We start from the raw sequence: 22,014 nt of genomic DNA on the forward strand, positions 1-22,014 counted from the left end.
TTTGCTCTAGGTCACACTGTGCTCATATGATCCTACTTAATATTACAAGTGTCTGTGCTAATTATCCACTCACAGGACAGCTGTCTTCTCAAGCATTAACAGAACTTCACTCCATTGACTTTCAAAAACATTATTTTGCCTCCAAATCTTATTGTATTTGAAAAAAATCTTACCCCAAATAAATATCAGTTCCAAGGTACCAAAGAATTGAATCATGACGTTTATGGAATAATCATTAACAGAAGAAGCATATGAGCATTACGTAATAGCTTTCTTTGTAGCCAGTCCAACAGAAGATGAAAGAAGATTCCCTTTCACTTCAACAGGAGACACTGTTGTCATTAAACACAGATTTCTATTGGCTTGCAGTGGACCCAATCTCAAGTGTTACAATGACAATGCTTTTCCATTCAAACACTGCTTTGGTACATTTTCATTTATCTCTACACTAATTAAGCTCACTGGTTCAGCAAGATCCATACGGTTTCAAGGAGCAATACAGTGTACCCCTCAGTTGGGCAAAACTCTCAGACTCATTCTTACCAACACAACAGCAAGAGCACTGTATTCACACAGTACAAATAAAAAAAAAAAAAGAGAAGAGAGTCTTCCTCTTATCACAACACACTGGCATACAAGGTATTTTTCTCCGTCAGAGTTTACTATCCCTTCTAGCAAGTTCTCAGGACCCAGCCTCCTTCACACTTCCAAGACTGAAAAGGATGGCCATATTTAAACACTTTTGTTCTCAACACTAAGTATTCAGCAGTTACCAAAAGAATGTGATGAAAATCATCGTGTTTTCCCACAGAGATACAAAAAAAAAAAAAAACACACACACACACAAAAAAGGAACCAAATATCTTTATGAAGCAAGGCATCACCCACCTTTTCTATGTGCTTGTTCTTAAGTAAGGAACAGTATTATTATGTTCACAGTAGCCTCCGTACACGGAGGTTTCACATAGGCCTGAGCACACAGCTCAGGGGCGCGGAGGGGAGGCGGCGCCCGGCGCGGCCCGCACGGGGCCGGGGCGCTCCCGCCACCTGCGGCGTCGCGGCTCCCCACAAGACACAGGACGGAGCCGCCGTGGGGCCGGACAGCGCTGCTGGCGCTTCCCCGGCCAAGGCCCCGCTGCCCGTCCCTCCCCTCGCCCCACGACGCTCCCTGCCCCGTCTCACCTCGAGGCGCGGGCGCAGCACGCCGCATGTCGCGGCTCTCCCTACTCCTCTTTCAGGGCTCGCGCTCTGCTCGGGCACGGCGCACCGCGCACCTCGCTCCCCTCGGCACGGGCCTCGACGGTTCAACCCCCCCGCCCCGCAGACGCCTCGCGCCTAACGGCCCGCGGGCGCGCGCGCGCAACGGCGCCCCCAACGGCCGCCGGGCGCGCGGGTGGGCGGGGCAGCGCCGTGTGAGCGCCTGCGCGCGCCTCACCTGACTCAGGCGCCGCGCGGCGCGTGCGCCGCCCCCGCCCGCCCCCCCCGCAGGCTGCAGCGCGCGCTCGCGGCGGCGCCGCGGAGGGGCCGCGGCCCCGCGAGGCGGGCGGGAGCGCGGAGCCATCCGGGTCTCGCGCGGCGCCGGCGGCGGGGCCGGGGGGCAGCCATGCATCTGCACCAGGTGCTCACCGGCGCCGTCAACCCCGGCGACAACTGCTACTCGGTGGGCAGCGTGGAGGACGTGCCCTTCACGGTAACAGCGGCGGCCCGGCGCGCGGCTTAACGCGGGCGCCATGAGGCGGGCGGGCTCGCAGCTGCGGCGGCGGCGGCCCCGCGGCGGGCCCTGGCGATGGGGGAGCGGGCGGAGGGCGGCCCGCGGCGCACGTCCGCAGAGGCTCCGCCGCCCGCCCGCTGCTTTTATTTATTTGTTTATTTTGTTCAGTGCCGCCCGGCGCGGCCTCCTCTGGTGCGCCAGGCTCCGCAAGGATCCCCCGCCGCCCTGGGGCGTTCGGCTCCTGCCGCCGCGGTTAATGAACCGCAAAGCGCTGTGTCAAAGGCTTCCTCTGACAGCGGAGGAGGAAATAGGTGGGGAGAGGAATATTAAGCCGATCTCAGGATTCCAGTAACACATATTCTAAATTTGTTCATCATCCCCTGGTTATTTTCACTTCTCATCCAGTGAGATGTCAGTGGCCACTGCTCTGGCCCATCATGCTGGCATGATTTCAGTGAGTGATCAGCTTCTGCAGGGCTTAGCACCCTGGAATCTAATCAATATTTTATTATTTTTGAATAAATACTCTCATCAGGTTTTATATTATCAGTTACAAGGTTGGCACTAACCTGCTCTGAGCTGGATGATGCAGAGCATTATTCCCAGTCCAGTACGAGGGTCAGCAGCCTGGGCAAACGCTTGAAGCTGATTGTGGATTACCCCAGGCAGGCAGTTTTAGTAATGAATGCTTAAAAGTCATCAAAGTGAAATGATGCCAACTCTTTCCATATTTTTCCTGTTTTGCTGCTCTGCAGCTATACTGATATTAAAGGGACCGCCCTTATTTTGGTATTTGTATAGAAATATTCATATACTACTACTTTTTACTGTGATAATTTGGAAATATCAACTTGTTGGTATAATAAACAAAACAGTTTATTATACTGTTTTGTATAAACCTCACTGCAGTGAGGTGTAAAACCTCACTGCAGTTTTGACAACATCAAAAATAAGTATCATGTATTATATTTCATACAAGACTTTTCCATGAATAAAAGTTGCATTTTACAAAAACCTCCAAACCATTTGGTAGCACACTTTAACTATGGCATTGCATATAGTAACTCACATCATTCTTTTCTCTGGCTGCTGCATCCAGTTTTATTTTATCCCCTTCAAGAAAGAACTAAAGGACGAGTATGCTGTAAGAAATATATTTTGCAGCTGTAACTTTTCTAATTTCCTCCTCTTCCTGTGTATTCGTGGTGTTACTTCGTACTGTTCCAGACCTTGTTCCTGCAATATTTAGTAAAAACACCTGCTAGTGTAGATTTCAGGCTTTGTTATCGATATTCATAGCTAAGTAGTTACCTGTGTGACTCTTGGTGGCACCATAATCTACTCATTCGCTGCAGATGACACTTTCATTGGCATAACCTTAAATACTGTTGGCCTGCATTGATAAAACTGTATCAACCTTTCTCCCTGAGCTGTGTGGAGCCATAGCTCTGACTTGGATCCTGAAGGAGTTTAGGCAGGGGACATCTGCATTTGTGCTCTACAGACATGGGCTTAAGGCCTACCATGTCTCAGCTGGAACAGAGCTGGAGGCAGAGCAGTAAATGGCAGGTGCTGGAGTATGTGTGGAGTTGGATTGGGGCAGGGGAACCACTGTGTAAGGGCACTCATTTAAAATATGTGAGAACTACTTCAAAATCTCTATAACTAATTCATCATGTGGACATGAAAATATCTTATGTCTTTGTGCAAAGAAAATGCTCTAATCAGAAAGATACTGCAACAGTGTCTCAGTTACTCATGTTAAACAACAACTACTTAGCAGTGGAATAGTGACTGGAATATGTGTATTCAGTGGCTAACAGTTCTTCTTGAGGAAGATGCCTTCTTAAGATGAACTTACTTAGATGTCCAATTCCAGTGATCTTAGGATTCTGAGTGAAGGGTATCTTCTTCTGACCAGCTCAGTCCTCTGGTTCCTCTTCATCATTTCCTTTCCTTGTGGTTTGCTCTTGGCTAGTTTCAAGATCTCCTTGCTGGGGATACAGCCAAGGTTATCAATTCCAAGTTAGTGTAGTCCTACCTAAGATATGTTCTGTGCAGCTGGACTTTTTTCAAGCTTCAAAAGTCATGCAGAATGAGAAAGGGAAAAGAAATAATTTTGCCATTAATATTTTTTACTTGCTAAAAATATTAGTGCTTCTATAAAATAAATATTTGCACAAATGGCAGTCTCTGGCAACCTGCTTGCTAAAGTTTATGAAGGCTTTCGTAAACTTTAAGTTTTTGTGTGTCTCTATCCGAAACACATGAAGTGTCCTTTCTTCCCTAAGTTCCCGCATCTGCTCACAACAATCTCCGCATGTGTTCTGTATGCCCAAATAATAAATGTAATGCAAGAGGTGTTTGGTTAATGAACTGGCCCGTGAATATTGTAGCAGTATTGTACCCGGTCTAGCAGAGTGGGTAATAAACAGGAAAAAAAATGTTTGAAGGGTGACTGGAAGCAAAATAACTGATAGCACCTAATCTCTAGTCTCTCTCAATTCGAGCTCCAGACAGGACACAGCAGAAGGAAAGGGTTCAGCTACTAAAAGACACAAAATTTAGTTTCGTCATTTCTGGTAATAATTCTGTTTGCTGTTCAAGTTGCTTTTAAGTAGGGCTTCATGTCTTGTTTCAGCAAATACTGTTCATCATGTTTAACAAAGGAGTTTACAGAAATTAAAAAGTGCTCAGAGTTGAGCTTAAAAAAAAAACCTTTACAAAGCACACATTCATGACATTGCATGTCAATTTAAGAAAAGCTGTTCTAAAAGTACATGCTAGAAGAGGGGCTTTGGTTTGAAAGTATTTCAGAATGCAGGTATCGTCATTGTTTATTGGGAAGCATAGAAATTTCTGTACTACCCCTAGCTCACTGAAGCCAAAAATTTAAAGATAAATTTTGCTATGTAGAAGGAGTGCTAGAATTTTTAGATGATCTCATGTGTTATACACATGCTGCTTTCATATTGTCTAACACCTGAGAATATAGCATAAACTAACTGTTACGGTGTGGGTCACAATCTCTACTTCTTCACAGACTCCTCTTGCATTGAGGTAGGGCTTTGTCATTGCTCACTTCAGTGGTCTGCCATTGGCAAGCTGCAGCTTATTAGTTGCTTATGGATCTTGCAAGTCATCCTTGCTTTCTGGCAGTTTTGCAACTCTAATTTTCTCTTTGAAGTAATCAGTGACATTAGAAATGGAGGTCGGCAGATACTCCATATGGGTGGTGCTTACTGTGCTTATTTCATACAGGGACACCTTATAATTCTGTTTATCTAAGACTTTTCTACTGTTCCTTCCCCATTACAGTATTTCAGCATCTTATTTTCCATCTTTTCTTTCTTTACAGATTCTTCCATTCCTCTTGCCACGCTGTGCAGGTTGTTAGTCTGCCATAAGTAGTGAAGCCACTATTCTTGTAGCAAGAGAGAGCTGTGGTGATATAAATGATTTTCCAGAAAGTGTTTTCAGTTGAGTTCTTGAGAGGGAACTACCACTACAATGCTCCTTTATTGTTTGTCATTGCATCTACTGCATTACCACTCAATAAATGAACAAAATAAAAAGAGATAGAAATACTTCCGTTTTGTTCAGGTATAAAGATGTTACTCCATGGGCTTATTAGAAATTTTTCATAAAAGTAATAAGGTGGGAAACTTGTATTTAGACATATAATCTGAAATGTGGGAGTATCAATGCAGAAAAAGTATGTTGATCTTTTCAGTTTCGAAAATTTTGGAGGCTGTATAAGTAATAAAGTGGACATGTATTCTAAAAAGAGAGAAGGACAGGTTTTCTTAATAGTAAGATTATAATAAATTTACTTCTGAAAGTAAATTTAAGTTTTAAAGTTATATACTCTATATATAGACTTTAAATGTATAACTAATGTATAACTCTTTTAATAACTAAGAAACAACCTCAAAATAAACATTGACACTAAGAAAATAACCCCAGAACCAAGAGACAGCTCTTAGGCAAAGAATCCAGAGCTGAAGGTCATGAATGGATTAAATCCTCTATGTTGGCATAAGGCACCTAGGTGTGCTGAGTCGATTGCTGGTGCAGTGCCAAATGAGGGCAAGCAAGAGATCTCTACATCTTGGTGATCCTTCCAAAAAAGTCTACCTTTTCTACTGTAAAGCACCCTTTTACTCTGTTAAAATATGCTACATAGTGCAGTTAGTCAGAGGAATACTCCTTTGCTGCTGTAGGAAGTGGGGATAGAGTAAAAAGAGGGAAAAAAACAAAAATTAAAACAGAAGATACTAAATCCCCTTGCTTCAGTCAACAAACATATAATACAGAAGTATAAAATCAACTGTATTTATATATGTACATAAGTTTAAAAACAGTAAGCGTAATGAAATTAAAGGTAAGAAGCCCCCACCTTTCCTTGTATTATTTCTGCATTATGCACTCATATCTCATATCTGATAGGATTGCAGTTAAATTGCAAGTACATTTTAAATTAGTATGTGAAGCTGTATATACTGACAGTCAATAAACAGGATAGTTTAAGGCATGATCCACTTCAATCCATGAGCTTTTTTAAAAAAAAAAAACTATTGAGAAATGATTTAAATTGCATCTTTTAATGGGTTCATCTTAGTAGTTATAAGGCAGACTGCCTGCTAAAATGGAACTGAAGATAAATGAGTTTTTCAGTTCTTTGCTGTGTTGATTGCTCTTTGTGTTAAGGGGCTGTGTTGAATGCCCTTTGCATTAAGTAGTAGGAAAATCAATTGCTTGTAAACATTAGAATCCTGGATGAATTAGTGGAACAGAAGGACCTTCTTTTATTCTCCTGCCTACCTGTGGGCATTCATATCCTGGTCTCTCCTTCCTGCTCGTGAACATCTGCTGACCTGGCTGGAATCCCACACCTTTGATGGCCTTTCTTCTGCAAAAAAATACAATATTAAAAGCAGAACAACAAAACAAACAGCTTTCCCCTTCACTGTAAAAACTTACTTCACAATCTCATCTCTCTCATTTTCTGGAAAAATTTCTATACCAGTTTAATAATAATTTATTCCCTTCCAAATTGGCTCTGGTAGTTGTATAGCCTAATCATTAAGTAGTTAGGTTATTCTGTTACATAGATAATCTCCCTGTAACCAGCTTTTGTTAGTTGGGGTTTTTCTTTCCTGTTTGCATCATGAATAACTCCAGTATCAGTTCCTCGTAGCTTCCCAGAGCAACAGTCACAGGCTTAAAGACTCAGAAAGACAAGACTGTCACTTTTTTTTTTTTTTAAGGTGGCTTTGGAGATGTTGAGACAGTCTGCACTCTGTACTGAGCTTGCATTTCTGTGTGTGCGACTGTACGGCTGCTTTGCGTACCTGAGTGCTGCAGCAACGTGTGACATCAGCCTTTTTGTTTTCAAATCAGCACTTAGTTCCTCATGCATGTACAGCTGTGATGATAATATTCACAAAAATAGAATATGTTTGCATGAAAAATGTGCATAGATATTGACCCTAAATTTCTTTGGATTGTGAAATCCACAAGCACATGGGGCTGTATTCTTGGTTAATGATTGTGCTAGTGGATATCCAGTGGTGCAACAAAATTTAAATGCATAACAAAGAGAAAAGAGGAACAGGAACTCATAAGTTTCTTTACAAGGACAGAGATTAATTATTTTGCTAGCAATAGGCTATTTATGCGAACGCAGTGAACATATGGCTTCATCAAAACTAATTGCAAAACTTTTCATCATGGTTTTACTTTGTTGTCTCACTGTTTTGGAGTAGTTTTTTCTAGTTCTTGAGTTAGGAGACTTTCTATTCTAAGCTGAAATCTCACAGTTCTTTCTTTTAGAAGCAAAGAGCCTGAATTACAGCAGTTTACACGGTCTATGATTCTTCAATTGTTTGAAAGCTGTGTAAGATTTATAATAAGATTTATATTCATAGTTGTGACTCTTTATTAAAATTCAAAAGCAACATAATGTTTTATCCCAAGCAACATAATGTTTTAGGAAATGTTAAGTAAAGGCCTTCAGGTGTATCTGATAAGAAATTTAGTAACTAACCTCAGCCATGGTATTTGCTGAGATATGAAGTTATTTGCTTTGCTGCTGACTTTACTGTACCTTTTTGGTTTTATTGGCAACTATACTTGCACTAAATTAAGCCGCCTTCTTCACTTTTCCTCATTTGTTGCTTCTTCCCAGAAGAATCAGATATAGACATTAGAGGTCATGGCATTTCAGCTCTCCAGCCCTGTACCAATGATTATCTTACACCGTTATTTTAGGGGACTGGGTGGTCATCAGGGAACACTTATCCTGTAACTTACAGAGTAGAAACCATATAGCGTAGAACTGAGATAAACATAAGTGCACGCAACTTCTCATACACTTCTTAATAAAAATGCCATCTACATTTTTCTTTTTACAATTAGCTTTTAAGAAGAGGATTCAGTAATACGAAGATCTTTGTGAAAGAAGCAGGGAAGAAGTTAACCTGAGAAAGCAATTTTATACCATCTGAAAGTAATTGTTGAGAGCTGGCACATTCCTCATTTAAACTGTTGCAAAAATTTCTGTCTGCTGCATTGGACTCAATGGAAAAGAGTCTCCATTACTCCCAAAGAGTCTCCTTTACTTCCCAAGTAAAGGGGAAAAGCCCTTTACTTTAGGGAAAGAGACTCCTACCTCTAATTATGTTTATGTTTACTTCTCAGTAAACATTTCAGTAGTAGATTGGTGCAAAAAAGGGATTTCTAAACTCAAATGTGGGAGTTCAGTGGAACAGATTATCTGAAGTGATTAAGGTTTTTAGAATATTATGGCACACCGGGACAGGTGAAAAATTGGCAGATGTGCATATGTTTTCCTGCCAAGAAGAAGTGTTGAAAGTTATAATTGTTTTGTAACATATTCTCAAGAAACTTCTTTAAACTGTTTGTGTTGTCCAAGATAAAATATATCCAGTATAAATTATATTTTTTTCTTTGTTGTTTCACATCTTTATAATAAAACACACTTTGTAAAACCAACAAAACCCCCAGAAAGTAAGCATGTATTTTTCTTAAAAAAAAGGAGAGGGGGAGGAGGGAGGCTGAAGGAGATTGTAGAATAACTTAATTACTTGTTGCTTCATCTACTGCTTCAGTCAAGAGTTATTTCTCATTGATAAGGAGGAATAAACCCTCTGCATAGTAACATAGAACTCATTACTTGTTTAAATGGAGATTGAGACTTCAATGCTTTCATGGATTTTGCAAAAACTAATTCTAAAACATTTAGTTAAATTGGTTTAATACTTTTTATTGTATTATTTCAGGCTTATGGTTCTGGTTGCGATATTGTTATTCTGGCAAATGACTTTGAATGTGTGCAAATTATTCCTGGTGCTAAGCATGGAAACATCCAAGTCAGCTGTGTGGAGTGCTCCCAAAGACAAGGCAGGGTAAGGATTTTAGTAAATGGGTATTAACTTAAAAAAAATGAAATTCATCTAAATGAAATAACTAAACAGTAACTTAATATGTAAATGCTATTTGTGATAGCAAGATCACGATGCAACCCCTGGAATATCCTGTGAGTCATGACTCTGAACTCATGGTCTGTTCTTCTGGCTGTGTTGTTGCAACTGTAATTCTTCTTCTGCCTTATGAAGAGGAAATTAGATTTCATAAGAAATGTGGTGCAACTTTCACATTATCTCTGTACTGGGGAGACCAGATCCTGAATGGGAAATAGATTTTCTTTTAAAGTCTTTTAAGGAAGAAGAAAGAATTTAAAAGATAGTCAAAGGTATTTGTAAGCATATGAGCATTGGGAACATGAGCAAATAAATTCTTAATAAAAGACCCTTTTGTGTATGCAGCTTTGTGTAAAATAAGTGGGTGAAAGAAATTGAGGGATCCACCTGTTCTTCAGTTTTTCCATCTTGTTATTTATCACCCTTCAAAATGTATTTTAACAGTTCAAAATAGAATTTGTTCCTGTTTTCTGGTAATTATTATTCATTGGTAGGAAATGTAATCTGGGATCACACTGAGACACAGCCAATAATTTATGAGTTAACTGTGAAGTAGACAGGATGAGCTGAAGCAGTGAAGACATCAGTTTTCCCTATGCATTAACAGTTCTTACCTTATAAACATATTAGAGATGATGGGCAGTGCATATCCCACTGGATGAGATGCCTTCCGTACTTAGGGTTAAAATTGTAAAGGAGGGCTTGCTGAGAGGTTTATGTTTTTCAGCTTTCTTTGGAAAGTACATATATAGTGCAAAGAATGACTTTCATGCAGATTTTACTTTGTTAATTAATTGCACATCAAAATGATACTGGAAATTCTTTAGGTATCTTACATTATTAAGGATTAGCTATACTTACCTCTTAACCTTACATTTTGATTCTTTGGGTTTTCTTCCAGATTGCAGCATCATATGGAAATGCTGTTTGCATTTTTGAACCACTTGGTATAAATTCTCATAAAAGGAATTGTGTAAGTATTTGTTTCACGGTTGTAGTTCAGTTTAGGCTCTCTGAAGAGGCAAAAGTATTTCTGCAACTTTTCTTGCCACATTATGTTAACACACAAAAGACTAATGGAGAAATATTTTCCATCATCCATAATAAAACCATGTGGGTGAGAACTTCCATTATATGAATCAAACTGAGGACTGCACTCCCCAGTCTGTGTTCTTGAATCGCATGCTAGAGTGACTTGGTTAGAAATTGATGTTTCTTATCTTAAGGAGTATGAGAGCTCTGCCTTGCTCTTGTGTGCGTGGTCAGGCTAGTGTTAAGAACACAGCTGTGGCCAAGTGCACCAGTGCTAACAACAAGCTCAAGCAGGCTTTGCAATCCCTGTAGCATCTCTGCTGCTATCCTTTATGTTATAGATGTGCAATCTACTAGTTAAAATAAGCTAGAGAGAGATTTGTATGTGTGATAAGTCTGGTTCTGATTCTCAGGACCGTATGTGATGCATTTTAGTACATGTTTTATAAAACAGTTGAAGAAAACTTGATCCAGCTATCTGCTACAGAGTCCTGAATTTGTTTGCAACAGCATTAATAGCAATAGAGAAAGAAAGAAATACTGATACTTCTGGATTTTGCTGTTGATGTGAGAATTAATCATTTACTGTTTTTAAACTACAGCAACTAAAGTGTCAGTGGCTTAAGACGGGGCAATTTTTCCTCAGTTCTATGACTTACAACCTAGCTTGGGATCCTCAAGGTAATGTGAAACTTCCATGAAGTATTTATTCAACATTTGAAGTTGTAGAACTTGAACACAATAGTTTTTAAATTGAGAATGGGAGCATGAATTTTAAATGAATCACTCTCAAGCAGTGTCGCATGAAACATGAGGCATGCACGTGCTCAAAGGTGGCATTTGTAAGGATGCTATGCCAAGTGTTGGAGTGTTTTATGTAAGATTTTAGTTTGGGAATTACAGTATTAAATTGCTAACTCACTTAAAATTACCAATAATAATCAGATAAATATAATTTTATCACAAGTTAAGTCAAAAACATGTAAGAAAAAAGATGTTTCTAACATGTCTAACAATGAGTAGTTTTTGAGATGAGTGGCTATTTGGTGTCTGTAATTTTCATTATTAAGTGTGATTTACTGTTTGAAGTCACCCTAAAAGAAAAATGCTAAAAATAAGACTCTCCTGCTTAAAAGGTATTGTAAATTTAAAAATCAGCTCTATGACATGATTGAATATCCTATCCATAATTAAAGTATACTTTATAGATCAAGCTTGTAACTTGTTTTTAATAATTCTGAACAAAATATGAGAATAAGCCTAATCTTTCAATATGCATATATTATCTTGGATTCACAGCTTTGGTATTTATCATTTTCAGGTAATAGGCTGCTGACAGCAACTGACTATTTGCAACTGTGGGCCCCACCATCTAGTGACATTCTAGAAGAAGATGAAGACGATCCTGAAAATCAGCTCAAAGATGATAAAGTTCTCCCCGTTCTAAATGATTGGAAATGTGTCTGGCAGTGCAAGTGAGATGATTTTCATTTTAAGACAGATTGTACTACCATCTCATGTATCAACAGTATTTCCTCTCAAGGAAAATACATTTTAAAATGTGCTTTTTAACCAGTTAAAATATCGTACAATTAATTATATATAATATCCTTCAAACAATGTAATTTATTCCAAACAAAAATTCCTATTTTTCAAGTGACCTGCTATCACCAAATACCTTAGTCAGAGGCATGCCTACACTGTCACACTATAAATCCATCCAATTTATTTATTCCTTTAATCTCATTTTTGAAAGTAGTGCTGAGATACTGGATGAGAGACTGAACAGAAGAGAGCTAGTGAGCAAACATGCTACTATGGTAAAGAAGAGGACACCTTCCTGAATCTTGGGAAGAGGGTCCTGAAACTGCCTCCCCTGTGCTGGTCGAGATCCGAGTGCTTCACGATCAGCCCATGCACCTGTTTTGCTTTGTGTTAGATTTTGTGCCCACAAAATACTGTGTAGACTGCTCTTATTTCAGACAGTTGACTCCAAAACGTTAGTCACAGACAAATGGTATCACAAATACTCTAAAAGAACTTCATTTCTTCCTATCATTTCTTTTGGCTTTACTGGGGGTAGAGGACCAATGGAAACACTTCACTTTGATCTCATCAGATCAAGCCTCGGTTTGCAATATTTAGAACATTTTATTTTATGACCTGGCTTTTCTGTAAGGAACACAGTGTGAAAATACTGAGTATTTTGTCTTCTTGTAGGAAATAATTTCTATGCTTATGCTATTTCTAAAGTATGTTTAAAGTAACAACAATAAAATGCCAATACATTTCACTGAAATTAGCACACACTAATATTGCATCACACTAATTAGCACACACTAATATTGCATCAACTGCATGGAAAATTCTACAGAATAATATGTTACTTACAATTTAAAACTGTCGTATTCTCTAGGACTGCGGTATCAGTACACTTGATGTCATGGTCGCCTGATGGTGAATACTTTGCAACAGCAGGAAAGGTAAGAACAAAAAAGAATAACTAAATAAGCATTTGAGATGTGTAGGTTTGTTTGGCAAAAATAAATAAATACTGTAGAATACTCCTGGGGCATATACTCTATAGCGGTCTGAGCTAAGATAAATTATCATCTCTTGATTTATAATACCGTGTTTTCATGTAATTCATGTAATTTCAACAACAAGAAGTTGGATACCAGTTTCCTTATTATTTGAGATTTTCTTTAGTGACGTTTTTAAGTTATGGTTGCCTAATCCCTTTTTTTTTTTTTTTTCTGCTTTACCTAGAATGACTGCCTCTTAAAGGTTTGGTATCCTATGACTGGCTGGAAGTCATCTCTTCTGCCCCAAGAGAGCGAAGAAAAGAAAAAATGCTCAGAAGCTGTCCTCTTCTCATTTGTCTATTTGGCCCATCCTCGAGCAGTGACAGGATTTTCATGGCGTAACATTAGCAAGTACATGCCCAGGTTTGAAAGTGTTTTGTTTGTTTTCTAACCCAAACCTTTGATTTAAGGCTTTTTAGCATGACACTAAAGCTTCACTATGAAGAACATGGTTAGATTGCTCTGATTGTACTTCCGAGGAGTTAGACATATGATCATCTACCCATTTGCTTCTGGAGTATCCTGTAAAATAGTGACAGTCACACTAACAGTTGTGACATTTTAAATCTATCTCAACTTCAACTTATGGTGGGAAGTATGAATATAAAGCTTTGCCCTCATTGAATGTTATTAGAGAATAACATATGTTGCATTGGAAATATAATATGTGTTAAAATGGTTAGCAATTAATGAGCTTTTTTCTGAGTCTCATTGTATATACTGTCTTGTAAATTATTTTTTCAGCTTCACTTTTCAAGATTTAGTAACTTTTATTTTATTCTTCACATAATCCTACAAAGGAAATATTTTAGGCATTTTTATAGCTTCACTTTTGTAATAATGTTTCATTTATCAAATAATAGCCATTCTATATTCACTTGCATTTTTGCCAGTAGTCAGAGTTAATGTATCAGTATGCCAAAAAGTCTCTGCTGAAATAAAACCCCTTAATTATGTGACAGGCAGGAATTTGTATAATTGCTAAATATTTGTATATTCTCATAACTTCTATGCTATCCCTGTACCTAACTAGGAGGTAACCTTGCTATGTCTCTCTTCAGGGGTTTAGTCTGTAATGTGCTGCTTACGTCATGTCACGATGGCATCTGTCGGCTGTGGGCAGAGACGTTGTTGCCAGAGGATACTCTTCTGGGTGAGCAGATCTGTGAAACCAGCACTTCCAGCATTAGCAGCAGCATTTCTCATTCTGGAAAGCAAAAAGACAAAATACAGCATGCACTAGAGGTACAAGTAAATACTGACTTTTTGTTATCTTTTTATTTAATGATTCTAAACTTATGTAAATATTTAAAGGATGTACGATCATGAAATTATGTATGATCTAGTTCTTATAAGCATGGCAAAATAATCTGAGTTATTTCATACTGTTTTTAAAGTTAATTAGTAGCAACTGAAGAAGCCAGAGATTTTCAAATTTTTATACAACGTCTGCGTTCTTAAAACTCAAGAGAAAACCTCTTTTTATATAACCAGCTAATAGCGTTGGGAAGAGAAGATGTTTAATTTGGAATAGGAAGGGATGGTTTCATTCTGATAAGGACTGAGAGCTTGTGGTTATAAAAAATGTGGAATTGCTAAATAAAGTGTTTTCTTTGAATCAATTATCTGATTTGATCATTGCATTTCCGAAAGGTGGCATTATAGGGCTGTAGCTGAGTTTCACAATTGTGGTCATAGTCTCATCGTCTATCAACTCTATTAGGTTTTCAGGGAGGAAAAAAAATCCTTTAGTCCAAATTATTATTATTATTTGGGCTTTAGGGCACATGTGGACACTCCATACACTCAGTAACTACTCTGAAAGCCAAAGACATTTATAACTTAATTAAAACAAAAAACTCCAGTTGCACAAAAATTACATATTGTTAAATTATGTTGTAAAGGGTACTACTTTGGGGTTATAATCCTTGTTAATAATGTTGTTCCGGAAAGCTCAGCTTTTTTTTCTCTTGGAGCAGATATTAGAAGCATCTTTCAAGATCCTGTTGGGAGGCACCGTTAGATCTGAAGTGGTCAGATTTGAAGTGCATAAGTGTTAATAATTTCTTTGTAATTCCTTTTGAAATAACCATTTTGAAACTAGCTTTCATTTTTTAGGCAGAAGGAAATTATAAAGCTTTACATTTCACATAAGCTTACCTTTTTATCCTATGATTTTTTGTTTTAAATATTTTTTAGTATACTAAAATATATGTTTTTTTTTCTCTAACTATACCAGACAATTCACCATTTGAAAAATATGAGAAAAGGGCAAAGGAGATCTTCAGTTCTCGTTACCCACACAGATGCACTGCCTGACCAACAGGGTACTCACGAAGTTCAGCGTCACATTTCACATCATGCAAATGCACTTGGGCACTTTCATATAGCAGCAAGCATCAACCCTAACACAGGTGAAGTATAACCATTTACTAAACTGTTTACATTATAATTGCAAAACATGGAAAAAAATAAAGATAACTCAGACATGCATTGTTTTTTGCTTGCCTTAAATAAATGCTGGTGATTGAAATAATGCTATATGTATGCATTATATATATATATAGCTTTTTATTTGTTTAAAATTATCCACAGATATTCCATCAGTCTTGGCTGGAACAGCTTTTAATATAGATGAAGGAAATGGAGGCTTTGTTGTTCACTGGCTGAATAATAAAGAATTTAATTTTACATCATCTATTGAAGTATTTATGCAACATCTCAGGAAACTTTCTGAACAACAACTAGAACAGGATATTGATGATGCTGAAGTTGAAGAAGAAGAAATGGAAGAAAAAGAGAGAGGTTTACGTATGAAACTAGATCATGGTTAGTAACCTTGAGATTTACAAGCACAAGATCTATTCTGTCAACCACATGTAACACTGTATTGCTTATTTTGCCATTCATAGTTGCAATTTTGTCTGCTGTAAGCATTTGTAGGCATGAGAAACTCTGTGATGTACCTTCTGTTGGAAGGCAATGGTGGTATACTCAGTAGAAGAAAACAGGAGCTTTTGATTTTCGTTTTGGAAATAAGCCATACTCTTGATTGACCTTAACCATCTGACTGTCAGTATTGAAGCCTGAATTTATGTCAGGCTTTGGAAGCATTGGACATAGCTCTGTGTTAATGCAGCTGCAGTGTTTACAGTAGAGAGATTTACATCTTAACACCTTAAAGGTCACCTCACTATCTCAACTATCTCGTCTGTAGCTATCTACAAAACAACATACATATTTTGAAAATAATGATGGGAAATTTGTCGTCCAGAAATATTTTATATTGCTGCAAGAGTGTCACACATACTCCTTCAGTTTTATTAAGAGGGCCAAAACCTATTCATTTAAAAATTTGGATTCCTGTGTATTCATTTATCTCCTCAAAGAATGAAGAATCATCTAAGAACATGTAATCATTTTACAGGAAGCAGCAATGCTGATAAATGGTAGAAAGATGATGATGCATTGTGACATTTATTATGCCAGAGTTCTTAAAATCTTGATTATCTAGGTCATCTCAGTTATGCAGTAAAGTGTGTTGTAATTCTTACTGTCCACATAAACATACTACTTCATCAACCATCACATACCGCATATTTCACTATTACTTTTCTAATAAATTCAAAAAGTATTACTTTTCAACGAGCATTCAGATAAAGTACATGTTATTATGTAGTTGCCCAGAATAAACAAGCATAAGCATGTTATTGCTTTAAACGTATGGATTTTTTGGTTATATTTATTAGTAGTAGTGTTTCATAAGTAGGAGCACCAGTCAAAGACTGGAGCCTTATATCGATATATGGGTAGACAAGAAAAGGACATTTGTACTCTCAGTTTGCAGTGAATGTTTTAATCAGGTAGCATGATAAGCAGATTAAAAAGCTTTGTATTGTTTTGAATAGAAACTATCACAGCGAATTCTTTGTGATGGATGACATAGGGTTTTTTTGTTCCTGTTTCAGAGTTGTCTGTAGACAGAGAATCTGAGACAGGGACTGGTACGGGCTCTTCAGAACATGAAGAAGGAGAAAAAGAGGGAAGCCCAAAAACCTCTCTACCAGCAGGCCCACGCATGCCTCTTCCAACAGTTTTGTTAGATCGGAAAATTGAGTTGCTTCTAACTGAATGGAATAAAAATCCAGATATGCTTTTTACTATCCATCCTATTGACGGTACATTTTTGGTGTGGCATGTTAAATACCTAGACGAATACACTCCAGGCATTTTTCGACAAGTTCAGGTGCTGTATATTGGAAATTATTATTTATTTTGTTAATGAACAGGCATTGAACCTTTTCTGTTCAAGCATCTGTATGAATTTGAGTGTGTGTCCTGTAAAACAAAAAGTAACATTTATTGGTAAAACCTAACATTTACTCAGATACTTACACTGGGTTGTAATATTTTAACTTATTTGTTATTTTTCTCTTTTTTTAGGTTTCCTTCTCTTCTAGGATTCCTGTTGCATTTCCATCAGGAGATGCTAGTTCCCTTAGCAAAAATATCATGATGTATGCTTGCCCTGCTTCTGCAAAAGACATCAGTAATGCTCTATATCAGAAGACAATGGACTTTCCAGATAAGACACTAGTAAATAATGGACCAGGCTTTGCCCAGGATACTGCAAATGTGAATATAATCTCTCCCGTAGTAATGATGATTTCCAAGCATATTGATGGATCTCTAAACCAGTGGGCAGTTACTTTTGCTGATAAATCTGCTTTTACCACTGTGCTAACTGTATCACATCAATTTAGGTACTGCGGTCACCGTTTTCATCTTAATGATCTCGCTTGCCATTCTGTTTTACCATTGCTTTTAACATCCTCTCATCATAATGCTCTGTTAACTCCTGAATCAGACATTTCTTGGGACTCTGACAGAAAAAACAGAATAATGGATCCCGTTAAACATGTGAAAGGTTCTTCTAGGCAGCAACTCAGAAATGCAGCAACTCGTACATTCCATGATCCAAACGCAATCTATAGCGAGCTGATTCTGTGGCGTGTAGACCCTATAGGACCTTTGTCTTATACTGGAGGAGTATCTGAATTGGCTCGAATTAACTCTCTTCATACCTCCGCTTTCTCTAATGTAGCCTGGCTTCCAACACTTATTCCCAGCTATTGTCTTGGTGAGTATTTTAGCCTGTTTTCTTTATAGAGTTGACACTAGGAGTCATATTAGTCAGAATTAATCTGTTAAATTGCCAAAGTTTTTGTTGTATATTTATAGCAGCTTTCTAGTAATTTCCTTGTATTATGCAAATCAAGCTTTCTTATTTCACTTGATGCTAAGCTACTTTAAATTCTTTAAATTAGTATATTTAATGTGGGCAAAAGGTATGTTGGCAGTTACCAGGGATCGGCTGGCACTCAGCAACTTGCCCGTGTGGGCAGGCAGTCCTGCTCGGGTTTTCCTGAGCCATCCCCGTCACAGCAAGCAGAACAAGATGGCGGCGTCCCTCAGGGCTGCTGGGCGGGCGGCAGCCCCGCGGCGGCTCTGTGGGCCCGGTGTGCGGCCAGCAGCGCTGTGGTGTGTGGCGCGGGCGGCGGCCGTGGTGCCCACGCACGGCTGCGGGGCAGGCAGGGCTTGAACGGAATTGGCACGGACTGGGAATGGCGTTAAACCAAGATTTACAATATCAAATTCTCTAGTACACTGGTTAACCCGCATACTGGTTAAGAGCTCTACTTTGCAGATCCTGAAAAGATACAGGAATTCTTCTGGCCTGGCTGGAACTTTGAATATTTTTATAGTAGTAGACTACCTTAATTTTACAGAACTAGAAACATTTTTTTTTTTTTTTTAGAATTTAGTCAGTACAATATCAAAATGCCCTAAGGCAATACTTCAGGTTTGCATTTAGTTTCAATGCTTTCTCTTACAGTTAGGAAAATCATCTCTACAAATGTTAATCTATTCAGGCACTCAGATATTTGTTTTTGAATTATCAAAAATATGCTCTTGCTATCATCATCTTTGTGTACAATACTAAAAATGTCTTTTGCATGGTGAATGTAGCATTATTAAATTTTATACTAATAATACCAGGGTTTTATTATGCTAAGGTCAGTCTGGCCTTTGCAATGATTAAATGGCTGCCAGCGATTTTGTGCAATATAAAGAGAAAAAAAAAAGTGTAGGTATGCTTAATAGTTTGACTAAAAAAGAATTCTCTCATGCCCAATCCCACAGTAATATTCTTTGCTGTCATAATCCCACAAACTTTTCCAGGCACAATTAAGTAGTGGCTTGCCTCTTCTAGTATAATAGAAATGCCCACATCAAAATAGAAATTGTTGCATCAGGCTAGTACTATATACACAGTAGAGAAACAAGATGGATGCTCATTTCTTTTATTTTTTGAGACTGTACTATTCACTAGAACAACTAATTTTCTCCCCCAGCTTTGATATCTGTGCTTTTAACTGGAAGAGATTAGAGTTTTCATCCAGGTTAATTTTATCCAAAGAGTCTAGTCTCTAGAGAACGTGAACAAGGGAAGAGAGAGAGCTATTTTGAGGAGCTTGTGTTAGATTGCTACTGTAAATTGCCTGTTAGAAAAATGATAGATAAATCAGCGTCCTGAGGCTAGCACTAGCCATTCTGAGTATCTCTTTAGAGTTACAGTGATAGTGATGAGAACATAACTATGGTAAGGAAGGGCAGCATTCCATTATATGTAATTCTAACTCATTTTTGCATGTGTGAGCAAATAGTATTTGTAAACGTATGAATTCTGCTTAGATTATTAACTTTTCTGGGGAGTTTTAGCTAGCAGAAAGAAGATGTTTCAATTTCTAAATAGTGGTGTTTTGATTCACATGTTTTCTTTGTCACTTTGCTTCAGTATTTTTTGAAAGCTATTCTCTTAGAAATACATTCTCATGCCATTTGAACTAGTGACTCGTGGAGGAAGTACTGACACATTGTTTTTTAAATCCTACAATTTGTATTTTGTGTTTTCCGATAGGTACATACTGTAATTCTGCTAGTGCTTGCTTTGTTGCATCTGATGGCAAAAACCTGAGACTCTATCAAGCTGTTGTAGATGCACGAAAACTTCTGGATGAATTGTCTGACCCTGAATCGTCTGTAAGTTTTATGTAGCAATTGCTTGGGAGTGTTAGCTGACAAGGTGGATGGACTGAAACAAAATTTCCCTGACAAGTTTCCCAACCCATAACAAGTGAGGGAAGAAAAAATGGGATTTCTTTTCTTGTATTTTTAGTAAGAGGAGAGTCAAAGGGAAGTGGCAGAAGAGCAAGACTTAGATATATCCACTTAGCTACTCCTGTATATGAGGAAGGGCAGAGACACTGGATAGGAGGGAAATCAAGACGGGTTATTGTTAAGGGTAATATTTGCTCTTAGGTTTTTGTTTTGTTTGTTTGTTTTTTATAACCTAGTTTTTCTACTTCTTTATCTTTCAACTCTGCGATTCTAAGAAAAAAAAGGCCTTGCAACTATATTGTATAAGCAAACACGCTATTCCTTTTCTGTTTTTCTGTGGTTTTATAAACTATAGCTAGTCTGGCAACATTCAGAGGAGTCTAAGCAATCCACTGTGGGAATGACTGTATATGTTTCAGCAAAAATCAATACAGCATTCAGTTTATGTATAAACTGCATAGCTTTTTTTTTCTCGTGTGTTGTGACAAAACCTGAAGCTTTAAACAAAAGTGCTTTAAATAATCAACATCTAGTTTCCATAAAAATTAGTGTGCTCTTACCATGAGTAGCTGCAGGTTTAAAGCAGTGCAAACGTCTTGGTGAATGTGGCATTATTCATAAATGCCAAGTAGACAACAGGAAGAAAACTATTACAAATTATGCCAACAAGAAAGTGAAATCAGTATATTGTACATCACTGCAATGTCCTTCTGTCTGATATAAAAAAAAAAAAGTACTAATTCGCTCTATTTCAGAAGCTTATTGGGGAAGTGTTCAACATTGTGAGCCAACAATCTACTGCTCGACCAGGATGCATTATTGAACTTGATGTAATAACTAACAAAGTAAGTAATGGTTGACTATTAAGGTTATCACATAAAGGTGCTTTTTAAGCGAGTGTCTTTAAGACTAATTTCTGTTCCTATATGATGAAATTATCTCCATGGAATTTTCTGCGTTTTACACTTAACATGTTAATATGAACATATGGTGTAAACAGGGAAAGTTTTTTCTATATATTTCTATTTTTTCTATATATTCTCTATTTTTTTCTATATATCATGTTTTTTCTATAAATTGTTATTTTAGGTAGTCACAGCTACTCTAAAGCGTCTTTCCTCTAAAAGAAGATTATCAACTTTTCTTTAGAGTTTCCATTCCTTTAGTGATACCTGAATGCTTGTAACATATCTACCTTTTGTAATTGTTTTTAGAATCTCACACTTAATGAACAAGAGCATGCCAAGCTCTAGTGTGTTGTAGAGTTAATCCATGAGAAAAATGTGATTCTTCAGTCTTTTCCTGGATAATGCTTGCCTTTTCTGAGCAAGAAAATCCCTTAATAATGACATATGCAGTTCTCTATTTTTCTAAGCTTAAATTTCAGTTAAAATAAAACTTAATTGAAAACTGGTTTACAAACTGTCATAATTACAGAAGATTTTTTTAAAAAATCACAGTGTTCAATAACCTGTAATGCCCAAGATCTAAACCTGAAAAAAGAATCTAAACTATTCTAAAATGTAGAAATCATAGTCATGTATGACTTAAATGGTTTTGCATTTTTTTATAAGAAGAAGTTCTACCTGTAAAGTAATCCAGCCGTACAATTATACAGGACATGATACTGCCATGCCATGTTCATTTTCATACTGATTTGGATTATACCAGTTCCTCTCCTATTTTCTTTCAGGAAGCAGCCTGTGAAAACAGTGTATTTTACTATTTTTTAGAAGTATAGCCATATGTAGAAATAATTTTGTGGCATGTAAAAATAAGTACTTCTCCATTCTATTCATTCACAAACTGTTCACTGCAGACACATCTTCCCACTGAAGAGTGGTAAAAGTCTAAAAGTTTATAGAGTCGCCAGTTATTCAATATCTAAAGAAATCAAAATCCATCCAATACTAATTCGTCTTTAATAACCACAGCAAAAATGTTTTATTACAAAATTGATCTACCATATTAGATGCTAGTGAAATTTGAATATGTAAAC

At 37.7% G+C, this 22,014-nt stretch overlaps 1 protein-coding gene across 5 annotated transcripts in view; it reads left to right on the plus strand.

Moving 5' to 3' along the window:
- The first annotated feature begins 1,586 nt into the window (after positions 1 to 1,586).
- Positions 1,587 to 22,014, plus strand: part of DMXL2 (Dmx like 2) — a 47,138-nt gene continuing 26,710 nt past the window's right edge. For all 5 annotated transcript variants that reach the window (XM_088519494.1, XM_088519508.1, XM_088519500.1 and 2 more), the window contains exons 1-14: positions 1,587 to 1,690; positions 9,016 to 9,141; positions 10,118 to 10,189; positions 10,851 to 10,929; positions 11,570 to 11,723; positions 12,665 to 12,731; positions 13,018 to 13,196; positions 13,895 to 14,078; positions 15,073 to 15,247; positions 15,429 to 15,662; positions 16,802 to 17,079; positions 17,277 to 17,973; positions 19,816 to 19,937; positions 20,771 to 20,860. In XM_088519494.1, coding sequence (XP_088375620.1) covers positions 1,604 to 1,690; positions 9,016 to 9,141; positions 10,118 to 10,189; positions 10,851 to 10,929; positions 11,570 to 11,723; positions 12,665 to 12,731; positions 13,018 to 13,196; positions 13,895 to 14,078; positions 15,073 to 15,247; positions 15,429 to 15,662; positions 16,802 to 17,079; positions 17,277 to 17,973; positions 19,816 to 19,937; positions 20,771 to 20,860 — 2,544 coding nt within the window. In that variant the 5' untranslated portion in view covers positions 1,587 to 1,603. The remainder of the gene's footprint in view (positions 1,691 to 9,015; positions 9,142 to 10,117; positions 10,190 to 10,850; positions 10,930 to 11,569; positions 11,724 to 12,664; positions 12,732 to 13,017; positions 13,197 to 13,894; positions 14,079 to 15,072; positions 15,248 to 15,428; positions 15,663 to 16,801; positions 17,080 to 17,276; positions 17,974 to 19,815; positions 19,938 to 20,770; positions 20,861 to 22,014) is intronic.

The sequence above is a fragment of the Tinamus guttatus genome, unplaced genomic scaffold (assembly GCF_059628265.1).
Source record: "Tinamus guttatus ecotype Peru unplaced genomic scaffold, ASM5962826v1 Tinamus_guttatus_pri_ptg000004l, whole genome shotgun sequence".
NCBI lineage: Eukaryota > Metazoa > Chordata > Aves > Tinamiformes > Tinamidae > Tinamus > Tinamus guttatus.